At 37.1% G+C, this 25,700-nt stretch overlaps 1 protein-coding gene across 1 annotated transcript in view; it reads left to right on the plus strand.

Annotated features, from left to right (window-relative positions):
- LOC139709202 (uncharacterized) overlaps positions 1–25,700 on the plus strand; it is a 46,417-nt gene that overhangs the window by 14,313 nt on the left and 6,404 nt on the right. The window contains exons 10-24 of the mRNA XM_071621152.1: positions 3,079–3,438; positions 4,931–5,290; positions 6,668–6,697; positions 10,776–10,814; positions 11,278–11,457; positions 12,233–12,469; positions 13,434–13,784; positions 15,878–15,916; positions 17,437–17,613; positions 19,223–19,474; positions 20,626–20,916; positions 22,339–22,380; positions 22,807–23,115; positions 24,649–24,690; positions 25,148–25,498. Of these exons, the coding sequence (XP_071477253.1) occupies positions 3,079–3,438; positions 4,931–5,290; positions 6,668–6,697; positions 10,776–10,814; positions 11,278–11,457; positions 12,233–12,469; positions 13,434–13,784; positions 15,878–15,916; positions 17,437–17,613; positions 19,223–19,474; positions 20,626–20,916; positions 22,339–22,380; positions 22,807–23,115; positions 24,649–24,690; positions 25,148–25,498 (3,060 nt within the window). The remainder of the gene's footprint in view (positions 1–3,078; positions 3,439–4,930; positions 5,291–6,667; positions 6,698–10,775; positions 10,815–11,277; positions 11,458–12,232; positions 12,470–13,433; positions 13,785–15,877; positions 15,917–17,436; positions 17,614–19,222; positions 19,475–20,625; positions 20,917–22,338; positions 22,381–22,806; positions 23,116–24,648; positions 24,691–25,147; positions 25,499–25,700) is intronic.

Raw genomic sequence — 25,700 nt, forward strand, 5'->3', positions numbered from 1 at the left:
TTTGCTACATTTCTGCAGCGGTTTCCCGAAGACAGATCAATATTTAGAGGTTATGCTCTGTTTTACAAGGTCACATCACATTAGTTTGTTTCGAAATAATGTAGTAAAATTTGTGAAACCAAATTGAAGGGGACTCATTAAAAATCAAGAAAAAATATTAGATTTCATACATTAATTAAGTTTCATATAACTTCAAGATACTGTGGTATTGGAAACAAACACAGATGCAAATCGGAACAGAGCACACCACTCTCAGTGACTCTTCTGTAAAATCATTTGAAATTGTACCATTACGTAACGTTCTTGTTTCACATTTATTTGATAACACTTTAATATTTCTGTTAATCTGATTGTATCTATTTATCAAAATATAAATTAAAAGTATAAGGAATTGCACTTGACTATGGCAAGAGAAATGCGTCTTGTATGTGTAAAGAAACATGTAGGGTTACATTCATAAACCTACTATCTAACAGAAAACATTCTTTTTTGATCGATCAGGGTCCTGAGGTAATTTTGTTAATTAAGATTTAGTAATTATATTTCACGTCGTATTTACTGGAGAAAAACTAGATTGAGATTATTATAGCTTTAATAAAACTTTACAAGCCAGAAATATATATTGGAAGAAATATTCACGTTAGACACTGATGACATTAACACTGAAGTTTAAGGATTGATTATAAATCAAGCAAACAAGAAGCATTATGAAATTCTGTAACCAAATAAGCAACGGCGTTCGGTTTGAAAAAAAATGCGACAAAAATTTAACTTTGAAATGTACCTAATGAAACATTAAAAATCACTAAATGAAGAATTTGTTCGCAAAAACCTATAAGTCCATTTTTGAAGATTTTGAAGTACGGTCTCTGTCATAAAGTACAAATGATACCTTTTAAATGATATATTGGTCACTACATATGAAGAGCTTGCTTCCATTTTCCAATGGATTTAGCGCCGTTTGGTTGCAAGCTCTTCATATAAAGGTACATTTTTAAAGTTATGGTCAAAAGAAGTACACATTTTCTTATTATTCCCTTTATTTTTCTTGACCTTTAATCGCAAATACAGGTATCTCCATTTGACAAATATTGACTCATCGGTTTTTTTTCTCGAACAAACTCTTCAAAATATAACTGTAGTAAAATATATCCTACTACAACAGAGCACAGAAATGTAGTTTTTGTGGCTTGATGAGTCCAAGTAGATCTTGTCAACTTGCTTCACACCTGATAATAGGGTTGACAGACCATTTTTATCACCACCATGATTACGACTCCTCTGCTCGATGTGTGGAAAGTCAAAAGAAAATATTCCTTAAAGTTTCTTTCTAAATAATCATGAAGATATTTGAATGGGTCATCCTCGCGCAATTTTATCCTAAAACGAATTGCTATCTTCAAGTAAAATGTGTCTTCTATTCTTCTGTCCATAATGAGGATTTGCATGTTTGCCTGTAGTTATCTCTTCTATGACTTGCATGAAATTGTACGTGAAACAAAAAAAGTTTACAAAGTACATCAAGACTATCATTATTTTAAATGGAGGGAACATTTCAGCAATATTATCAATGTCTCCGTAAATGTTTGTTGGGTATATGGGGCCAGGTATGCCAGGAAAATTGAACGGAAAGGAAGATATGCAATCGGCCACAAAAAACAACAACATAACAACAACAACAACAACAACAATAACAACACAAAACACAGAAATATCAGAACTTGAGGAAATGCACTCAGACATATACTGGACAACGAAGAACGAGGAAAGAGGAGCAGGGAAGAATAGAGAAGGAAAAGGAGAGGGAAAAGGAGAGGGATGGAAAAGGTCGGTGGAGACACTACAAAATCTCAAGGACAAGTGAACATAACGGGTTTTTTCATTAAACAAAATTAACTGGTATATTTAAAAAACAAATATTTTTTTAAAGTTTATACTTAGATGTAATTAACTTCACAGGTTCTTTTAAATCATTATCTAAGCTATTCCAAAATCTGGGTTCGGTATAAACAAATATATTTTGAGTGTGTACAGTTCTCACTAAGGGAAGATGACATTCTTTAGATTGTCTCGTGGGATAATTATGTACGTGGCTGTTACGGTGAAATAAAGAATAACATATTTTGGGTAGATGGTTGCAGTTGTAATTAAACATAAATTGACTAAGTTGAAACAAATACAACTCTTTTATTTTCAGAATTTTGTGTTCAAGGAACAGCTTGTCAGTATGTGCTCGGATATGAAGGTTAAAAACAATTCTGAGCGCCATCCTTTGCAGAAGAAAAAGTTTATATCCCCCAGTGCAGTGCAGTGATCGCGCAATCGGTGGCTGAGATCTGGGGGGAGGGAGCAAATTGACTCCCATCAGTAAAAACTAGGTCTCAAATAGCCTAGTTAGAATATAATGAAAGTACATAATCATGAAATACTTCCAAAAAAATGTCGTATAATGAAAGTACATAATCATGAAATACTTCCAAAAAAAATGTCGTTATTATGCTACTTTCATGGCTTGCTTTCACAAACAACAGGAAGCAAAATGTCAAAAACCTCAGATTCTGGTGAAACTTTTAGCATAATTAGTGTTCCTGTCCTCTGAAGAAATCACTTTTTATGCAGCTTTTCGTAACACATTCACCATTCATATTTTTTTTTTTTTAAATTGAAATTCATTTTTCTCAGCGGCCTTCATTTTTCATAACTGATTTGTATTCTGTTTTATAACTTCAGAATTTCAAAAGGCTGTAATTACTAATTCAAACTCTTTTTCAATCTGTGATATGTTTTTGAAATATTCAAATCATTTGTTGGTTTTTCTTCTTTTTTTATCGTTTGCCCTTTCAAATATGTATTTCATCCAAATTCAACCAGCACAGCTGCTGTTTTGCCTTAATAACTTTTTCATTCTCAGAATTGTGATGTGTTCAAATATGTGTGTGTGTGTGTGTGTGTGTGTGTGTGTGTGTGTATGTGTGGTTATATTTTGGCGTGTATGCATACTTTAGGAATGAAAAGCGTGTGTCTGCCTTGCACCAGACTGCTAACCATTGATAAGTTTTTTCCCTTTCGCATTTCTAGTCACAACGGTTGCCTCTGACGGACGAACATTTAACCTTGAATCTGGAGAGAGCGCGACTATCTCATCCCCTAATTATCCCCGACCTTACGACAGCAACACTGACATTACTTGGACGGTGTCTGTTCCAGAGGGTTGCGGCATGAATATGCGCTTAGTCAGTTTTAGTACAGAGAGTACTTTTGACAAGCTGACAATTGCCGACAACCCGGACTTCTCAGGAGCAGCTGGCGAGTTCTCAGGGACACTTGACCCAACCAGCTATGACTATGACTTCAGCTCTGCCTGGATCAAGTTTCGATCTGACTCGTCGATAACCTTAGATGGATTTGAAGCAGTCCTTTCTGCGAGATGCCCAGAAGGTGAGAAGATTTCTGTTTGAAAGATGGCTGGAAGTATGTCTTTCTGATAACTGTATTTAATTGATTTGGGTTTTTTATCATTAATTTTTCTGACGGTCGGTTTAGTTTCTGTTTCTTTGGGTGATTTGTATGCAGCATCACTCCATCCAACAGACTTCTAAAATATAAATGACGCCTTCCAAAAAGAACTAATAGTACTTCATACAATGTGTTCACTCATGTTTTGGAGAACTTGAATCACAATTTTGAATTATCATAGCAGTCAAAAGATACCAAATTGATATGTGTGTTATGGTTGGTGTGAATCAAAAGCACATAATCATGAAATATATGATATGCCAAAATGTCGTCATTATGCCACTTTCGTGGCTTGCTTTCACAAAGAATAGGAAGCGAAATGTCAACAACCATAGATTCTGGTGGACCTTTTAACATATCAGTGTTCTCTTGTGTGTTTTTTTTTTTGTCTTTGCAGAAACCACATAATTATTTCCCCTCTTCATGGAGCTTTTCATAATATTCATCGCATTATGCTGGGTTTTATTTTCTCAAAAGTTTATTTGCATTTGGATGAAATTAATCTAAGTATCTTGAATGACTGCACTCATTTTCAGTTGCTGGTTTTTTAATCCAATACGTATTTATGAATTCGAAAATATTTAAAGATTTTTAACGTGTGAATTATGTATATAATGGATTTTATCATAATTATGTACATTGTATGTGAGGGTGTGTGCAATTTCTCTTCTGTTGATGCCTTATCTTTGTTGTTAAAGTTGTTATTAATTTTTATGATAATGTAATTATAGTGTGGCTTTTTTTTTTCGTGGGAGGGGTTTTCAATATGAATCAGTTGTTGTGTAAAGTGTCAGTTTGTTTCATTTCTTTTCTTTATGTCTGTCTGTAAAGTTGTAAAGCCGTAACGTTTGATGTAAACCAAATATGGTTAGTCTTCGAACTTTTATTTGGTGCTTTTTAATAAAACCGAAATTGAATTGAATTGAATTGAATTGAATTGAAATCACCGTTTTATTATTCTTGTTGGAATGAAATCTATTTTCATCAGAGGCCTCTATTCTTCATAATTACTATTGTTTTTTCTTTTTGGCCGCAGAATGTTAAAAGATAACTAATTTGAAAGCTTTGAAAGTTTGCAAACTAGACCTATTTTGGAACATTAAAGATATTGTTGTTTTTCCTTTCTTTCTGTTTGCCTTTTCTCCCAATAATTATTTCATCCAAATTCTACCAAGACAGCTACTGCATTGCCTTATGAATATCTCTATCATTCTCCGAAATGTTGTATGTGCCATTGTGTGTGTGTGTGTGTTTGTGTATGTGTGTGTGGGTGTGTGTATATTATATATGTGGGTGTGGTTATGAATATTCGTATGAGTATTCGTGCATGTATGCATAAATGCGTGTGTCTGCCTTAAGGAGAATTGTACCAGACTGAATACCATTGATATGTTGCCCCCTCTCTCATTTCTAGTCACGACGGTTGCCTTTGACGGACAAACATTTAACCTGGAATCTGGAGAGAGTGTCACCATCTCATCCCCCAATTATCCTCAATCATACGACAGCAACACGGACATTAGTTGGATGGTGTCTGTTCCAGAGGGATGTGGCATAACTTTGGACTTTGCCAGTTTCAGCACTGAGAGTACTTTTGACAGGCTCACAATCGCAGACAACCGGGACTTCTCAGGTGTAGCTGATGAGTTCTCAGGTTCATCTGTTCGCACCAGCACTGACTATGACTTCAGTTCTGCCTGGATCAGGTTTCACTCTGACTCCTCAATAACCTCATCTGGATTCGAGGCAGTCATTTCAGCAAGATGTGCAGATAGTAAGAACATACTTTAGATTTCATAATGTTGGTGTATGATGTTAACCAATGATTTTAAAACAAACCTGACCAGAATTTGCCACGCAGTTTACCAAGCTTCCTCTAACTGACCAATATAGCATTTTGTGGCTAATGAGCGCATGGAGAGTCAACCGGCGAGTCAATTCAAAGAGCGTTGGTGAAATTAGTTAGGGTAGGGCATGTGTATAGAAGCCACAGAATGAAAGGGTAAGAAACACAGCAAATTCTGACTCAGACTGAGAAAGTTTTTAAGTTTTGAAATTGATTTTGCAATTTTGAAACTGTGATCATTTTTGAGGTTGCAATAATGCTTGCATGGCGGAATCCTATGATAACTCTCGTATTGGTGGAGCTATATATTACAAAACAAAAGTGCCTTCAAATGAAATGAACAAATTGGGTGGATGGACTATAATTACCAATTTCAAATCATTAAGATTATTCAAACGTCAAGTTTTGTTAGTGTAGACATGAAATTATGGAAGATGCCATAATTCTGAAATGACGGGAGATTACAAATGACCAGATAAATGACCAGATGGGACTGATTGACATTATTTTCCAAATTGACTTATTGAAATTTTAATATTCAAAGCTCATATTAAATCCAGTTGTGTTGGTCTGGACATCACGGCAGGACAAATTGTTGATGCGAGCCACTGCCATGACGTGGTAACACAGCAAAATTACACACACACACACACACACACACACACACACACAAATAGACAAACGAGGCAAATTGAGCATTAAAATGCAGAGAATGAAATCCTAGATACAACAGGTACTACCTTTATATATATATATATATATATATATATATATACAGTTTTATCAAATAATCATGAATATATGTATATGTGTATATTATGATTGTTATGTATTATTTTCATGCAATAATGACTTTTTATATTTTACTGTATACACAGCTGTATGTCACTCCCCAATTCAGCCATTTGGCTTTCATGGGAGTATTGTGAATATACCAAATTTAATTTGATTTAATTGATATTAGATATAAATTACATATGTATCCATACGCACTCTATTGTACCTTTTTATCGAGCATAGCATTCTCGAGATTTAACCTCTTCAATTTACAATAAGATTGACTCTATACTAAGCTATAGCTTCAGCTCATTGCAGCCATATATTAAAAAAAAAATTTAAGAGACACATCGCCATTTCATAGTGCAGAAGTGGCTTTGTGGTTGTGGTTACTGCCTGATTGCATGCAATTATTTGGTAATAATCAATAACTATTTTGGGAACCCAATTTATGGTTTGAAAGGTTAGAACTGTTGATTAGTTTACCATGTGAATAACTCATGAATTCTCATAACAATTCCCTTTCAGAAACAACTATGATGCCCACAGAAACTGTTGGTAAGAACTGCTTTGATGTTGAGATCCTGTATCTTTTTTTTTATTGTTGTGTCATTTTATTTCATTTTCATCAGCTATACAAAAACGTACAATGTGATGGCCACAGACTGCTTAATTCAATTGATATATAAAGTAATGACTGTTAAGTGCATATGTGACCCTGCACCTCAAAACAAGCAAAAAGTCGCCAGACATGAATTTTTAGTTAAGACCATATTCTGAAAGAGCAGACTTTAAGCTTTAAAATGATGTATAACTCAAATCAAATGGACTCTCCTAACCTATCTAAATATTGGAAAGAAAGCACAAACTCAGGAAAAGTGTGAACTGAGAAAAGAGGCTCTGAAGTACAGTGTCTATGCAAGCGCTTGATCTTTACCAAACCGTGCTGGCTGTGCGATGAATGGGACAAAAAACAGGAAGCAAACCACCACAGTAACAACAATGAAAGGATTATCAGATTAAACTGAAATGAAGCATGCCTCATTAACACATTCTGTCCATAATCAATGCCAACTTTCAAAGCAGTAGCACTATCCTTTCAAAAGTTATTAGAGTTGAAAGTGAAGAGTGTGGACAAGGTTTTTCAGAAATGAAAAAGGGATTCTAAAGACACACCTAATCACACTATTCTACCAAAAATATTCGAGATAAACTGCTAAAAACACACTTTCCTGCCCGTTTTATGATACCAAATTTTAGCATAATGTAAAAGAAGACCCGCTCTTTCAGAAAATATGAAAAAGTCAAGTTCTGCTAGGTTTCACTTATTTTTAGTCCTCACGCAAAATCAGTGTGTGCGACTTTATGTTCGTTTTGAGGTGCATGGTCACATATAATACTTTTAAAGACTCTTTTTGAATCTCTCATTTAATAAGAAATGTGAAACACGGTTTTTAAGTTTTTATCTTGATTGATTAAATAATTGATTTTATCATAATGACTTTTTGTTCTCCTAACAAATTGAACAAAACCACTGAACATTAACTTATCTTATGTGTAGGCCTACTTTTCGTAATCAAGCCTTGACGAGGGGAAAGTAATGATTCGGCCTGTTTGCTTATTTAGGTGTCATTAAATATTTTCTTGTGATCTTTGTCCCATCACCACACTATTTGAAAACTAACGAATACAATGCACACGACTTCAAGCGACAACTGAGTTCTGTAACTGCAGCAGTTACAGAACTACCAAAGGCTCGGCCGTAATCTGGCAGAACTGCGTATCTCCTTTAACACATTACGCCAGAAATCGGGTTTAAAGATTCAATGTTACACCTTTCTAAACTGAGATACGATGAGTTGCATTTTTCCTCTTTTCTAGGTCATAATTGGTCTAAAGAATTTATTTTCAGCAAAAAAATGACAATTTTACCTTTTTAAGTAGTAAAAATTACCAATATAAAAAACTTACGCAGTTCTGCCAGATTAATCGTCGCCAAATTTTTGCGATCGTAATCTGGCAGAACTGCGTATCTCTGGTCACGTGCCCGGGTTGATCAGCCAGAACTGCGTAAGTTTTTGGCCATGCGGGGGGTTTTTCAGGCAGAACTGCGTATCTCTAGGAGATACGCAGTTCTGCCTGATAAGCACGTGTTTCATCAGGCAGAACTACGTATCTCTTTTCGTCGTCAACCACGTGCTTATCAGCCAGAACTGCGTATCTCCTAGAGATACGCAGTTCTGGCTGATAAACACGTGGTTTACCAACCAGAACTATGTATCTCGGTCTATTTTCTGCGGGTTGTCTATCGTATTTTACCATCCACCTTCTTACTATTCAGCGGATGCAGTGTCAAAACAATTAATATTTTACATCGAGTACAATTTTTTTGAAATATTTGTATTGTATAAAGTCATCATTATTGATTCACATTTAATTTCATTTTATCCATTCATTTGTATGTGGAAAATAACTTGCTTTCCCCAAATGTTGTCAGTCTGTGTTCATGTTTCAGTATTATTTAGCGGCACAAGAAGTACTGCTACATCAAAAGCCTGGCTGCTGCTTGGGTTATTGTCGATCTCATGAAGCATTGCATTTGGATTAAGAATAATATTAGACTAGGTTCTAGATGTTAAGCTATATTGTTCATCAAGACTACAGGTACTACACTGTAGACCGTCTAGACCGTAGTCTATTCAGGCCTAACGATACACTAGACATCTAGAGACTAGTAGAGCGGTACGTAGGAATCTGCATACGATAGGCCTACTGATCTCATCATTATCCTAGTATTTCTACTCTATGCCCAAAGTAAGAGTAAGCCTAGACCCTTTTGGCTGAAGGCCTAAACTCTATTTAAACTAAAGAATACTAGGAGCTAGGCCTGACTAAAAGTTTATTTACAGCTTTATTAGAAAATACAAAAAATAGACCCTAGTTCTCGTTTGTGTCGACTCCTACTGTAGGCCTTATCGTCACTACAGTACTAACGTTAGGATAGTAGTGTTCTAACCGTTACTATCTACGCAGGCCTATTAAAAACGTACGAGAACTCTCGAACTCTGTCTACTCGATTGTCTAGGTCTATGTAACATCCAGACGTCTATTTTGGAGCGTCATTATAACAGACTAGTAGATCAATGAAAATTAGTTTCTAGATTTTCTAGTCTAGACTCTATATCCAGGTAGGGACTAAATCTACAGCTAGACTGTTTATTGGGGATCTAGGCCTAGAAGGTATTAATGTTATAGTAGATCTAAGAACAACGTAAAGCCTAACCTGCCTATCTATTGACTAACGGTAAGTCTATAAAGTCTATAATAGCCTGAATGTCCTAAAATAGAACACAGATCTACTCTAAATCTAAGTTTCAGATCTATTTCTAGGGCTAAATGTTTATAATTTAGCGTTTAACCTGTAGATTCTAGATTCTTCGTATTACAGACTTCAAGAATGTCTGGCCGAATCAAATCTAGAAAAATAGAAAACTGGGTAATGACAGAATAACCGGCGATTCAGCCTAAGTTAAGTAACGGTAGGCCCCAGTAGTCTAGTACTACAGTAGGTCCCTACTGCACAACTCTATTGAGAGTACCGGTACGGTACCTGTATTAAAAAGTAAACTGTAAAAGTGTTAGTATTGGTCAATTTCTGACGTCTGTAGGATTAGATCGAAAATGCCATCGTTATGGACGGTATCCCAGATATTCATTAAACTTCTCGAGATCAATCCCATAGATCCAAGCCCACTAACCGCTTATTACAATGAAAAACAAAATAAGAAGCTATGGTCAATGGATTACAGATATTGTTGTTCGCGTGACCTACGCTATCGCACAGTACATTGATTTCACGTACATTAACAATGGACAAGTGCTGCTGCAGTATTAAGTAGGCCTAGGCCTCAAGTTGACTGGAGCGTGATGTCAGACAAGATGCATACTATTATCTATAACGTTTGTTAGATCTAGAAATGCTCTAGGCTTAAAAAACACTAGATTGTAGCAAAACTTAATAGTAAGGCATACCGCATATTGACCTGTTTTGAAGCCTGCCAGTCTATGAAGGGAAAGAAAGTGGCAAATTCCCCCAAGAGTATAGAGGGTTATTGCTTTAGCGTGACTGTCGTCGTGTACAATATACACACACGTAGCCGTACGACGTGTCTAGCTAGCTTACTAGCTAGGCACTGCTAGCCTGAACGCGCAGCGCGTTCGTCACTACCAAGGTCGCGCACGCGCGTGTTAAGATATACCATGTCCGTGCGGGATGCAGGAACACCTTGGTCCAAGCGTTGTCGTAAGTCGACTTACGCAGTTCTGCCTGATTAACATCGGAAAATTCATTTCGAATCTCGACTTACGCAGTTCTGCCAGATTAATCGCCCTCTCTCCTCAGGAATTTTGCCAAAATTACTTTCTAAAAATAACTTTCTGTACCGATTCACAACTTATTTTTTGGCCCACTTGAAAGAGCATGAGAAAAAACACACAAAACACTCAAAACCTGAAAATCGACCAAAATCGACTTAGGGAGTTCTGCCAGATTACGGCCGGGCTGCGTTTAGTTCAATGCATGAAGGCATTCACCACGCCATGAATATCTAATGAATTCTATTAATTTCGCTTTCAGAAACAAATGTGACCATAGTGATGCCCACAGAAAGTGTTGGTAAGAACTTCTTTAATGTGGATACCATGCATCTACTTTAAAAAAAAAATAGTTGCCTAAGTGTTTGATTGTTTATAATGTTCTCATCCACTACGAAATGTACAATGTGATTGCTAGACTGCTTAATTCCATCACTGTGAAGTTATGACTGATAAGTGCATGGTGCATTTTTATGCTATGGATAATCCACACAACTTCAAGTGATACCAGAATACATTTTCCAGTGACCACAGAATGCATTTAAAGAATTATCAAATGCTGCGTTTATGAATTTTCCCATGTTTAAAACACGTTTCGATACCCACTATCAAAACGCGTTTGCAAACGTCTTTCGGATCGCGTCTGTCGAGTTGTTGCGTTTACGAACTATGTAGTGATGTTGGGAGGCATTTAAATATTATGTAATATCGTATTAATTTTGGGTATACTTTTGCGCTCCCCTTTTTCTTTATTTATTGTTTAGCAGATAGTGACATCATGTGCTCACGGTGCATAGAAATGAGGTCAAATATGCCAGGATTCCCTGGATATAGCGGAGTCGGCCCTCCCTGTGTGAACTTCCCATCGCGAGACTCCGTTAGCTGTCCTCAGTCTGGAAGCTGCAAGTTTATGAATATTACAAGTTATCTGTCCCACCCAATGTGTAAGTTTTAATGTTTTATGTGGGCTTTAATTCTTATTGTTGATTCTGCTGATGCTTAAATGCAACTGATATGAACAGTCTATTTTAGTCAACAGTTTAGATAGTCGACATGATTCAGAGATTCATATGAACGATATGACAAAAAAACCCAGTCTTGATAAGATTAGATGTGACCATGTCTTGGATGCGGTTGCAAAAGCACTGTATAACCGATTTTAACCTTTATGCACAGACTCTGACCTCTTTTTTTTTTTCAAGTGATTAGAACAAAAATTAGGAATTGTAGCTTTTCTTTCTAATTTCATTTTGCTCTATCATCCAGAATCAATGATGTCTGTAAGGTTGAGAAGTAGCGGTTGCATCAGCTTTAAAAAAATATTTTTGAGTATGGGATAAACCTGTGACGTGATGACATTATTACCATGTCTCATTTGCACATGTAGCTGCAAATAGTATCATTACTGTGTTAAATTTATGTGAAAGTGTCTACACTTATTTATTTTTTTTTTTTGGGGGGGGGGGGGGGGAGTGGGATCGATTTCGTATGAAACTTGCAGCATGTTGCGTTTCACTCTAGTATTACATTTAAAAAAAGATGTGTCTTTGGTAGAACGTGTCTCTCAAGTAAGTCCTATTTTCCAGGTCGTGAAACTACATGTATAGTGCGATCGAGGTATACCTCATCAACTGCTGCAGTAAGCATGAAGATATAAAGTGTTAATTGTTTTGTGTCATCTTTCCCCTCTCTTCTGTGATATGCTGGGTACGTTCACAGTCGGCAATGTAACAATTACTCAACTGGAGAGAGGATGCAGCGAAGAGGGCATGCCTCCTAACGTGTGCCTCACTCCAGCAGACTTGCCTGGGGTAATGGAGGGACTCCAGGGTTCTCTGGAGGCCAGTGGATTGACTTTCCAGGGATTGGAGGGGCAGTTCTGCACCTGCAACACAGGCGACTTCTGCAATGAAGGACCGTCGGGCGTTGTTGCAACAACGTCGGCAGCCACTACAGGTATCGTGTATTTTGTTGATTGTACTGTTTTAATACCCATCTGTATCATGACATACAATCTACAGGAAGTCTTTTCTTTATCCTGCAGTAAGGATGCGCAGGTGTTTTGGATGACTTAGTATCTGTGTAGTTACTCTTTTCCCATGTGAGCATCAATGATTCCACAGCTGCTGCAGCTGTATATTGCCCTAGTCCTCATAGAACCGTCCTAATTCGATTGCGTGCTTTTGCTCCTCCTACGGCCATTCAACAATTCGTCCACTTTCTGGGGGGTGTTTCATAAAGCTGTTCGTAAAGTTACGAGCGACTTACAAGCGACTGGTGATCAGTTCTTGTGCTGAATCATGGAAATTCTGATAAGTATAGCACATCATAACTGATCACCAGTCGCTCGTAATTTGTTCGTAACTTTACGAACAGCTTTATGAAACAGGGCCGTGATGTTGTAAATCCATCTTGTTTTCCTACGTCCTAGCCTGGCCTTCCCTTTAGCTGGTACCTCTTCTTCTACTATCATCTGAATAGGAATGTTTTTAACGGCGTGTCCGATGTCCATACATAGACAGCTTCCTCTTCCTTAGCCGGGCAAGCAGGCCATCTTCCTCCGAAACTTTTACTTATTTGGCGGATCCACACCCCTCTCCCCCAGGAAATTACATAATATCGTGCGCAAAAAAAAAAAGAAAGAAAGAAAAAAAGAAGTGTATGTGATTTTTTTTTTGGTCCAGTGGATGAAATATTTTAACCAGCGTTGTACATTCATCTGTCTGTGCTTAATGCATGTGATGTAGGAATATGTCTGTCATTTAGACTGTATCTGAATATTTATTTATTTACTTTGTTTGTTCTTTGCATGCTCGCAAGCCACTATAGATTTTAAAAGTGAGTGATCTAAAGCCTGGTTGCCACAGTCCATTTTTTTTTGTTGTATCGATATATTTTTTCTCATGTTTTATTACCACAGAAATCTCTGATGGACGAACATTTATCCTGGAATCTGGAGACAGTGTCACTATCTTCTCCCCCAATTATCCTCAACCATACGACAGCAGCACTGACATTACCTGGATGGTGTCTGTTCCAGAGGGTTGTGGCATGAATTTGCGCATAGTCAGTTTTAGTACTGAGCGCACTTTTGACGAGCTGACGATTGCCGACAACCCTGATTTCTCAGGAGCAGCTGGTGAGTTCTCCGGGACACTTGACCAAACCAGCTATGACTACGACTTCAGCTCTGCCTGGATCAGGTTTTACTCAGACTCCTCAATAACATCAGATGGATTTGAAGTCGTCATTTCAGCAAGATGCACAGATGGTAAGAATATACCTTCAATTCCATAATGTTGGCGAACGATTTTTTGCTGCTATTTTCAAATGTTTGTTATTATATCAATAGCAATTTCAAGCGCGCATCATCAACCAACGAACACTGAACCTGCTTCTATTATTGAGACTTCGGTTTGATACTACACAGACGCCACGTTTCCTTACACGTGGAAGAAGATTGATCGCAGAAAATGTATTTCGATATTCGGTCATACAAAAAAATTTGAAGGGTCGTTAGTCGTAACCAATTTCATTCGCATTTTTTCTCAGTGTTTGTAAATACCATAGGCAGTGTTAAAAATAACGTAGCGAATTGATTAAAAGGGATCTATGATATATTAATGACGAGGATGAAATACAGTAAACTGCTGTATCCTTGATGTATTTTTTTTTGCTTTTGTTTTTTTGTTTTTGTTTTTTTTTTTTTTTTTTTGTTTTTTGCACAGACATTGCAATACAAACGTTCCGGGAGCTCTGAATGTCAATCATCTATTTAGCAACACTTAAAAAAAAGAGAAATTGACAATTTTTTTTTTTTTTAATGGCGGGGTTGAAAGAGGTACCCGACTTATCAAAATTTGAAAGAGAATTCTCATCATTCCTTAATAATCATACGTAGTACAAGATGAACAATTCTTATGGGTGTACGGTCGGTTCTATGTTGATTTTGATATAAAGAAACATTTATATGAGATATTTGTTTTGCAGATGCTGTCATTAAATTATATTTTTGTCTTGTTTTTATTCACAATAGGAAATGAAGTTCCAACAACCACAGATGCTGGAGAGGGTAAGGCCAATTCACACGTTCATTTTTTGAATATATATAAAACATATTTCATTTGAATCCTTTGTACATTATATTGATGATGTCTCTCTATCTTTATGAAAAGCCTCTTGATCATTTTTTTTTTTTTGCATAACTGATTCTCAAAAATCATGGCATATTCTAGTGGGTTTTTTTGCAAACTTTCCATGTTTTTTTTTTCTCTGGAATTGCCTTTTTTTTGCAAATTACTTAATGGTGACAAAACGATAACTCCTCCTGACTGTTTCTCCCAAGACCTCATGGGTTGAAATGATGGTTGATACCTATATAGTCGTTTGCTGTTTCACACCACGTTTATACGAGAGTAGCCTGTAGAAAAAGTAAATTTGGATTAAAATTGTAAAGGTATTTTACGAATGAACCTACATTTACCTCAAGTTGTTAAACGGTTCTTCCTCTCTTTTTTTTTTAAGGCTGGAAGGGCTACCGTGTGAAGAAAAAAAATTGAAAATAATGCTAACCATGTATGCAAAGATGATATATATGGACTGATCAACTTTTGAAAATGCTGCGAAGTCATTTTTGCAATTAGTTATGTGTACCAAACATTCGGATTACCAAGAGGTGACAATACAGCAATACGCCAATGCTGTTATTAAAACTACTTTAAAGTTTATGATTGTAAAATTGTAGAATCCCTCCGCAAATATAAACAATCGTCTATGACAACAAAAAGGGTTCAAATGACACACACATTTTTATTTGAACTTACAAAGTACTGACCCAACATTTTCTTCCATTTTTCTGTGTGATATAGTATTTTTGCAGTTCTCTTTGTTTCGCAAGTACGTAAAGGCTATTTTATTGTGATTTCCTACTCACTTACTAGTACCTGCAACATTGCAAGCGGCTGCTTTTATATATTTTTGAATATTTTATTCATCAAGACTTTATAGATACATCCCTTTTGAATGGATTTTGTAAACGAAAATTTGATAAAGTAAATGATTCAACAGGTGTCATAATCTGGCAATATACATTTCAGCATTTTCTATCCATTTCGAGTATTAGGAGCATCTTCAATATGTGATGCTCTTTGGGAGTTTCTACTCTTGTGTTATTAACTTTGTATGATTATTGCTTATAGATTATTTTGTATTTACCCCCCATAAGCAATGTACATTATCTTTTTCCACGGAAGAAGAGGATTAAAAAAAGGTAGGATTTTGATTGCAGCTCAAATGATGCCGGTTGTATGCAGAGGTGCACTTTCTTTTTAATATCCTACATATTTCTGTAAATTTTACTTTTAGAAACACCTGTGCCCGAAGTGATGCCCACAGAGAGTATTGGTCAGAACAGCTCTTTATTGAAAGTTTCTGTGATAGTTATCAAGCTTGACGCTTTGGATGTATCACTCACTTTGATATTTATGTGTCGAAAGTAGAGAATTTAGCTTGATATTTTTTTTTTCATATTCCTTATGTTCATAATCGTATCATCTATTCATAATAGATAAATAATACAATTTGATGTCTTGGTTTTTGCTTCATGAGTTTTATGAAAGACATCATAAAATCTGATATGTCATTATAGTTATACGTTTAAAAAATTCAAAATTTAGAAGTCATATTGGACTTGTGATGCATTGTGGGGGAACCCCCTTTCTTGATGCTATTAAACTATCCCTTTCCACACTCTCTGTAGGATGAGCAATATATCAACGATAATTGATTTTATACGATTTGATATCGAACTTTCGTATGCCCAAAGTCATGAACTTGAGTCCATCATAAGAAGTCCATGATTTGGCTTATTTGCCGATTTAATTTTCACTGGAAAGATTTGTCTATTTCTGCCATGACCACTATTTCAACCCTAATACAGGGCATACACAGATATCTGTGGATAGAACTTAAATGGAGTTTTCATCCTGGATGGTTTTATACTGTTTTGTATGAAAACTGAAAATTCAGGGAAGTGAATCAGTGAGAATTAAGGAATAAAGTTGGGGACACACAAACAAGTTATGAAATGTTAAAGCTTAAGAAGAAGTAGTAAAAACAAATTGGCAACTCTGTGGTGAATAGATGTTGAGCTGCAACGCTCTGTTTGGTTTAAACACAGAAGAAATAATTCTAATATGTTTTTCTGATTTTCTGAAAGCTAGCTTTCATGTAGGGAAAGTAATATGTCATATTTCTCTTTGTTCAACCCCATTTCGATTTTGACCAGTTATCATTTCAATTGCTGTGTTTATGTATATCGTTGTTTTCTGCACATTTTTTACGAGGTGAAAGATTACTTCTGTTGTAATGTCAATAAATGAGGAGTATGAAAGTATGAATTGAAATGAATTTTTTCAGACCTCTTATAGGTCCTATCCCTCAGCAAATCGCTTTCATCTGTTCCTTAACATTAATCTAACATTAATAAATGGGAAAATTGGTGAAACTTTGTATACAAAGCAAACGGAAAGCTGCTCGATAACGATGTCACGCAGAGTTGACAATTACGGATTTTGTCTTACTCACTAAACATTGACAGTTCACACTTTTTAGGAGTATTTAGTGTTAAAGTGATTGTAGAAAGCAGCCACAAAATAATCTCCTTCTCCAATCGGCAAAATCATAAAGGCCTCCATCCCTATTGTTCAACATTGTGCATCGTCAGTACATGTACTTATTTCAAATCGTATATTGGCTTTCAATACACATGCACTATCTTCCTAAGAATAGTCCACAAGGTGTGTTCGAATTCTCACTTCTATTCCATTACTTCTGTTTATTGTCATAGGTATCGATGTAAAAATGGCATGTAATTCAATGCCCCCTCCCTTTCTATCTTTCTTCGGCAATTGTTAATACGACAGAAAGTGGCATCATATGCTCACAGTGCAGAGAAATAAGGTCAAATATGCCAGGATTCACTGGATTAAGCGGAGTCGGGCCACCTTGTGTGGATTTCCCGTCGCCAAACTCCGTTAGCTGTCCTCAGTCTGGGAGCTGCAAGTTTATGAACATCACAACTTCTATGCACCACTCACTGTGTAAGTTTGTGTATTTTCTGTGGGATTTCTCAATATTCTACTTATGACGCTCGACACCTGTAATATTGATAGAATCATCAATTCGCTTGTTTACGTAACAAAGGAAAACAAAGATAAAATACACTATCATTAGCTGAGATCACAAGAGGGAACATCATTCCCTCAATTTGTTTCCTAAACTAATGACCTTTATGCACAGTTTTCACTCTTTAAAAAGGGGATTTTTAAAAACATTTTCAATACAAAATAACATCATCAATAATATTTTCAACATCGCGAACGAATGAAAATACAGTGCTTACATAATGTACAAATCAAATATCAACGATGATGATAAACGATGCCATATAATAGGGAATGTTCATAAGGTGAAAAATGCATCAGACCACGTATCGTGAGCGTGTGCTTGAAATGATAGTGGCCTGGTGAAGTGGTAGTGGAAAAAAAGAATCGAAAAAGAGTGGGAGTGTTAAGTCTGATATTGTGCAAGGTACATCGTGCTAAGTGCGAAAGTGCATGGACCTCAAAATAATGGACAACTGCGAACAAAAAGGAATCAGAAATAAGTTCATTAAGACCATAATGCAAATGACATACTCGGAACAAGTTCCGATGTGAGACACCGTATCAATTTAAGTGATATACCTAGACAGTAGATTGAAAATTGAAAAATTGAAAATTGAAAGAATAAAGTGCTGTTCGTGATTTGAAGGGGAAGGCTAGTAACTGATCAGTGGGAATCAGTGCGAATGCTGGGGGATGATTGTTCCAATTCTTGTGGGATTCATTTAAGAGTACATTATATATCTATTGTTGTGTGAAAATTATTTGCTTCAGAACGGTCTCATATTCAAGTAATGTGCAGCTGAATGCCCCGTCACTGACCAGGCATGCTAACCTGGAAACATTAAACTGGGCATTACTTGGATATGAGACCATTCTGAAGCAAATAATTTTCACACAACAATAGATATATAATGTACTCTTGAATGAATCCCATAAGGATCAGAACAATCATCTCCCAGCATTTCCACTGATTCCCACTGATCAGTTACTAGCCTTTCCCTTTAAGTGTGACAGGTAATGAGTTCCCTATGTCAGAACCATGGTGTCTAATTGATATATGAGCTAACAGAGATCGAGGATTATTGAGATGAAAGTCGGATGAGTGGCGTGTGGGGTAAGAATGGATATCAGTAGTGTATGCAAAGAATGATTCAAATGAAGATGGAAGTAGGTGTGTGACATACTTAAACATAAAAATAGCTGTTTTGGCTGTATGGATATCCTCAACTTTGAGTGCTTTCTTGTCTTTGAAGATGGGAGTGGTATGATCAAAATTGTTGGATTGGGAGCATATTCTAATCTCATTTTTTGTGCAATAAAACGAGTACTTCGATCTTGCTCTCAGTCAATCAGATGCAAGAATTTCTGTAGCTTATAACTGTCTGTCCGTACGAAAAAAAAATCTGACCCAATGCTTCATGAAATACCCCCTCCCCCCAAATGTCACTTGAGCTACCTGTTAGATTGCAGCGGTACTATGGGTATGTTAACTGTAAGTTGTTCTTACTCCATCTCCTTGTTGATATGTTCGGTACGTTCACAGTTGGCAATGTGACCGTTACTCAAATGGAGAGAGGGTGCGGGGAGGAGGGCATGTCCCCCAACATGTGTCTTACTGCATCTGACTTGGATGGGGTGCTGGATGAAATTAGGGGCTCCTTAAGCTCTCTGGAGGCTATTGGACTGACCTTCCAGGAAATTGATGGTCAGGTGTGCACCTGCAACACTGGTGACCTGTGCAATGAAAGACCACTGGACGTGGCTACAACAACTGTTACACCAGCGACGAGCTCAGGTACTATGCATATTACACTGCAGAAAGTCCGATGTTAAATATGAAACACCGAGCTAGTGTTAAATTTCCGGTGCTCATTTATGGTGTATGATTAACATCTCCGGGTGTCATTTCAAAATATGAAAAATAATTGTTTGAATAGATTCTTATAGTTACTATTCTTCTTGTTGATTATGAACTTCAACAAGACGGTCAAGAATTTTTCAGTAAAGTACTTGATTTTTGAAAAAAAAAGGTGCGAACACATTTACACCACAGTTACACCAGTTGGTGTGGTCTCGTATTGAAGCTGGATGGGTGTTATACCATTGACATTTACCAGCAATATCAAATCAACATCATGCGGTGGCCTTCTTGAATTAACACCAGAGCAGTGTAAAAAATATCACCAGCTACAGTGTCAAATTAACTCCGAAGTGCCAGGTGAACATCTTTCAACACCTGTGGGTGTGGTGCTCGATTGACACTTGATCGGTGTTCGATTTAACACCCATGATGTCTAATCTAACACTGATGTGTTGGCAGTGTATGTTTAACTCATTTTGAGCCAAATAAGACTCATACAAATGAACTCTTGTGATCCATCGTCCATCACACTTTGGATGCCATCACGCACCAGGTGCCGTCGCTCATGCATGATTGCTCATCGATGATCCCTTTAACTGTTGACAGACTCGTTTCTTCTCTCAAACCCATCACTGTTCGATTTCAACCAAATGATGATAGGAGTCATTCTGAAGGGTTGTAAGGAATACATAATATTTTATTCACATGGTGCAGATGCAATATCTCCCTCCCGATAAAGTTGGGCACAAGGGTGGGGCTGAAAACGCCATAAGGACATTGCTTGTCCAGAACCACAAGTGTAGGCCTGTATCCCCTACGTGTTCATGAATGTGGCAGTGCCATATGTATCCAAACTGACCTAAATTGCCAAAGAGACTGAAAAGGCCGGTGTGACCCACACAGATCGAGGTGTTTCTCTTTTTTTATTGTAAGTGAGGCGATGAAATAATTATGTGCACCCATTACTCCGGAATGTCCGAAGTCCTCCTGTAGGAGGTGTGTAGTGAAAAGACTGACAACGCACGTTAGTGTGGTGATCACGACAAGTTGACAATTATATGTTGTATATGTTTTGATTTATTCAGTAACAGGAGAGATCGAAGTGCGCAATCTCCAAGCTGTTCCCCTCTCAGCGTCATCTGTAAGTGTCTCATGGGAACCCCCCGCTGAGAGTGCAGACCTCGTCACTGCGTACGCCATCCTCATATGGGATGTGACCACGGGACAGCTGATTAGCCACAGTGTCGAATTGCCGGGCGAGCATAGCCTTCTAGTCAATGATCTCATGGGTGACACGGAGTATGTGATCGATGTAACGCCCCTTGGGAGGGAGATAGTGTCAAGGACCGCCAGTACCCCCGTGGTGCTTCCAGCAGGTGAGTAGAGAGATTGGTTAGGCCAATGCAGGAAGTCACTTCCAAGCACTTAACACATACTGCTTGTGATTAGGCCTACGGTTTGTTATTCCGAAGGTTGGATTATCACTCTGGTTCGTTTGATGATCCGAAGGTATCATAATGTGAAGATGCTTGTCACTCTGAAGGTTACTGTAATGATATTATAAATTGAATAAAGTTTGTCATTCCAAAGATTTGTTAAAACAAAACAAAATAAGGCTCATTATTTCAAAATATGATAAAAGGTTTGTTGATACGAAGGCTTGTTAATTGAAAAAAAAAATCAGCAACATAAGGTTCACAATTCTGAAGGTTTGATTGCACGCACCTTATTTCGTTGTCAGATTACCGAAACTCTGAAATTGCGAAACGTTTTATGCCTCCGCCACGAAGTGTCACCGGAGGCATTATATTTTCGGGTTGTCCATCCTTGGCGGTCCTCCCATCCGTAATCAATTTTGTGGACAGCGTAGCTTAAGAATATTTTGAGGTATCCAGATGAAGCTTGGCATGTGTATATTTGAGTGAGTGAAGTTGTTCCTATCTGATTTTTGGATGCACATGCTGAAGGTCAAAGATCAAAAAGTCAAGGTCAAATACTCAACAATTTTCTGTTTCCCCCATATCAATGCAGTGCCCGAATGTATTTTCTTGAAACTGAGTATAGGCCCATTTATGTAGGCCCTACTACAAAATAAAAATTCTCCAGAGAGAGATTCTGGGCATGAGGTCAAAGGTCAAAATCAAAAGTGAAGAAACAATGTTAAGATTTCATTTTTCTCCATATCTCTCAAATGGTACATATTATATTTTCATTGTCCATGAGCGCCCGAAGCGAATGAATGAATAATACAGGCACTTTTCTTGTCTAAAAGTTGTCAATTTCATATGTGAAAATGCAAAATTTGTCTGTTTGTTTGTTTTAGTAGTAGTAGTAGCCAAGATAAAAGAAATCATGGGCGTACATTCTCGAAAGGATTCGAACCTACGACTTCCTGATCTCCGGACAGGCGTCATCTTCACAAGACCACCGAGCTTGCGCCCGACAGCAAGTGGTGGTTCGACTCCTAGTATCATGCAGCGGCTAGTGCTTATTTATGTCGATGTGATGTTGGGCAATTTGTCAATCAGTTGCAATAAAAACATCTCGACTGAAAAATTTCATGAATTTGAATGGAAATAGCAAATACTAGGAAAAAAAGGAAATACGAAATTGCTGATGTCTGATTTTTTTTTGATAAAATGACGTTAAGATTTAATATTTCATAACACTGTATTTCAACTTACCCACGTGTTTTGAGATTGACTAGGTCTTTCAAGCTAGATCATAGTTTTGAATTATGCTGGTTGCCATACTTCATCACTAGCAAACATTTGTATTGTTACATAATTCTGGTTTAGGTTCTACTATGGGTCCAACTACTCAAAGCTCGCACAGTCAGGGTAAGTAAGATTTGTGATTTCACGACTGACAAAAATATCCAAAAGCTCACTTGTTCAAGTACTGCAAACGACTACATAAAATCTCAATCCATCATTATCTATTCATTCTGGAACATGACAGTCCATATTTCAATAATCAGTAAGCTATTATATGGAACATTGTAATGAAGCATTGTATTTACTAGAGAGTCGATTAAGTGTCAATAAAATTGGTTGACTGCACCAAAATTTTTTTTTTTTAATATTATAGATGTACATTGTACTTGAGACTACAGAATCAAAACATAAGTATCACTCCCAACCAATTATGAACTGGACATACTTCTTCTCTAAATTCCATCACATGAATGAAATATATATGTGGCCCTGCATCAAAAAATTAACAAACAGTGAACATCCTGGGGTTCAATCCTTTCTTTGGAACAGTGAACTTGGAATCAGATGGTGCTGTTGCAGCCATCACCTCTCCGAACTTCCCGCTAGATTATCCCGACAACACTAACGTGTCGTGGCGTGTCACAGTTCCGTCGGGATGTCAGCTACACGTCCACTTTGTAACTTTCGACACTGCATTTAGAGACTGGCTTCACATCGGCGACGGCCATTCCTATTTTGGACCAGTAAAGCCCTTTGACTTCGACGTTAACTCTGAGCACACGTTGATTCGATTCGTTTCTAATGACAGATCTACTAGCACTGGATTCAATATAACAGTGCAAGCAGATTGCATGCAAGGTAAGCACTTGATATATCATCAACATGAGGTCCAAGTTTCTTTGTAGCAATGTACTCTACTTTTCCTTTTTCTGCTTCGTACATGAATATCCGTATGAACTAGAAAATAAGTGGCTTGTAATATCGCATTTTGTATATCATGTGCAATTAAAAATATGAGAAAATCCACCCGTATAGCCATTCTTCCGGGTAAATAACCCATGTTTTGTTGAAATATGATAAGTAAGCAAGAATAAAGATATAATTTCAATTGAATACTTTCAGCATTACTGCACACAATCATTTGTACAGAATAACAGGAGACTATTAAAGTTGCATGGCAATTGGAGGTTGAGAAAACACATCAATTTATTGCATCTTGTGAATGAGAAAGATTGTGTTTGTGGCGGTAGTACACACGGTAAAAACATACATGACAAGCCATTCAAGATTTGGTATAATATATACTAGGTCTGTGGAGGTGATTACTTTTGAAATAACATTTTGTCTTTGTCTTGTGCACCATACATATGAATCAGTATGTTTCATATATAACCCTTTTTGTTTCAACCCTATTTTTACTGGGCTATTTGAGACAAGTTTTTACGGGGGGGGGGGGGTCAATTTGACCCCCCTTCAGGTCTCGGCCGCTGATGGCGCGATTGCCGCAAAATTTTGCCTGAACATAGAGCCTGATGTCAACTGCAGGATTACACGGTCATACAATACAAAAACATTGATTTTCTATTTTTAGTAAATTAATTATGCAAATTTATGCATGAAATCATATTTTCACCTGTAACTCCATTAAAAAGAGTGGAGGATTGCTAGATTTTTGTGTCAGAATTCCTCAAGACACATTAAACAAATCTTTTTTAAAAAAGTGGCACAATCAAAATCAATTCTTTTGTTTTTCATTGTTTTGTTAAGTTCTTATGTATGTTATTGTTTTTCCGACCTTTTGTTTTGCTTTGTTTTTTCCAAAACTTGTTGCAGGCACTCCATCAAGTTTATCTACATTAGAATTGATTAATTCCAATGATTTAAAATTGAAATAATCTAATTTATGCCAATTTAACCAAAAAAACACAATTTGCATTGGATTTGCACGCGATATCATGAATATGAGCTGTTTTCGGGTTGACATGCATATGCAAAACATTACGTAACTTCAGAACGGTGTACCTGGACGTCGCAAATTTGGTCTCAAAATATGCGGGAGACTTCAATAAAAAACGTTGTGCGTTGCGGAATCGTGGCGCGAAATCTCGAGGGGGGTCAATTTGCCCCCCCCCCCCCCCCCCCCCGTTAGAATAGGGTTAATACAGCAGCGTTACAAAAGAAGTTTAGTCTGTCGTCAGTTACATCATTTTGTTGGGAATGTTAAATATGAGAAAATCATATTTTCTTTGAAGTAGAAAAAAACTGTGCTTTCGAAATTCAACCTAACTTTCCCTGCAAGCCTTCCTTTTTGAAACATTTGTTGATTTTGAATATGAGGGTCATATTTTGTGTGATTATGTTTTATAGGACATTTTGGTGTTTAATCTGCAGGTGCAGGCACAACCGAGCAACCATTGCTCCTGGACACAGACGGTAAATACATTTTTTTTTTGAAATATATGTTTATGGAATTAAGCATTCACTTATGTCTTTTAAGAACTTAAATTGTACTATTGATATTGTGTTACAGTTTTCCATGAAAAAGAAATGCAGAAATAGAATCAATTAAGCAACTCAGCATTAAACCCAAAAGGTTAAAAATATCCTTTCGGTGGTGCTGTCAAATATAACACATTCTGTTGGATGTTTTGTTATTGTAGTCAATCACATTTCTCTTGATATGCGACTTGTCTGTTGTCGTGTTGTAAAGGAACCCTTCTATGAGCCCCACTTTGCATTCTAGTCGAATTCCTTCTGCATTCAGTGTTTTAGACGTCTCAGAAAGTCAAAAGTCTTTTCAAGATTAATATAAAGTTAGATAAGATGTATTGATCATGTAATGTAATGTCAATTCTTTGAAACGTTCGAATGCTGTTTTTCATCTTTTCAGGTGGAAACGTCAGTCTTGTTCCCGGGTTGACCTACCGCATCGCCTCACCAAATTTCCCAGGCGACTATGATGATAGTTCAGATGTCCTGTGGTCAATCAATTTTCCTGCTGGATGCTCACTCAACGTGGAATTTCTCAATTTCACAACGGAAAATACCTTTGATTATGTGAAAGTAGGACCAGGTTCGACTCAGGCGGATGCAACTGCAGAGGAAACAAGAATAACGGGAGACCGTGAGACGCCTTTTGACGCCATGGTGAATTCGCCGTCAGCCTTTGTGTACTTCCACAGTGATGGGTCCGTAAGATACTCTGGTTTCAGAGCTGACTTGACACTTCAGTGCCAAGAGGGTGAGTTTTGATTACAATCATTAGCGGTTGGTTGAAGATAAAGGATGACATTCATCATAATGATGGACTCTTAGACAACATTTTTACCTGCAGTAAGTTTTTATAATGTTCAGCTGTTGTATATGCTAAAACAGATACATAACCCCCCCCCCCAAAAAAAAAAGGGAGACTCTCAGTGCTCTTGATTAGGCGAAAATGTGCG

The sequence above is a fragment of the Diadema antillarum genome, unplaced genomic scaffold (genome assembly GCF_040938485.1).
Source record: "Diadema antillarum isolate AM-2024a unplaced genomic scaffold, OU_Dant_1.0 seq00001412_RagTag, whole genome shotgun sequence".
Taxonomy (NCBI): Eukaryota; Metazoa; Echinodermata; class Echinoidea; order Diadematoida; family Diadematidae; genus Diadema; species Diadema antillarum.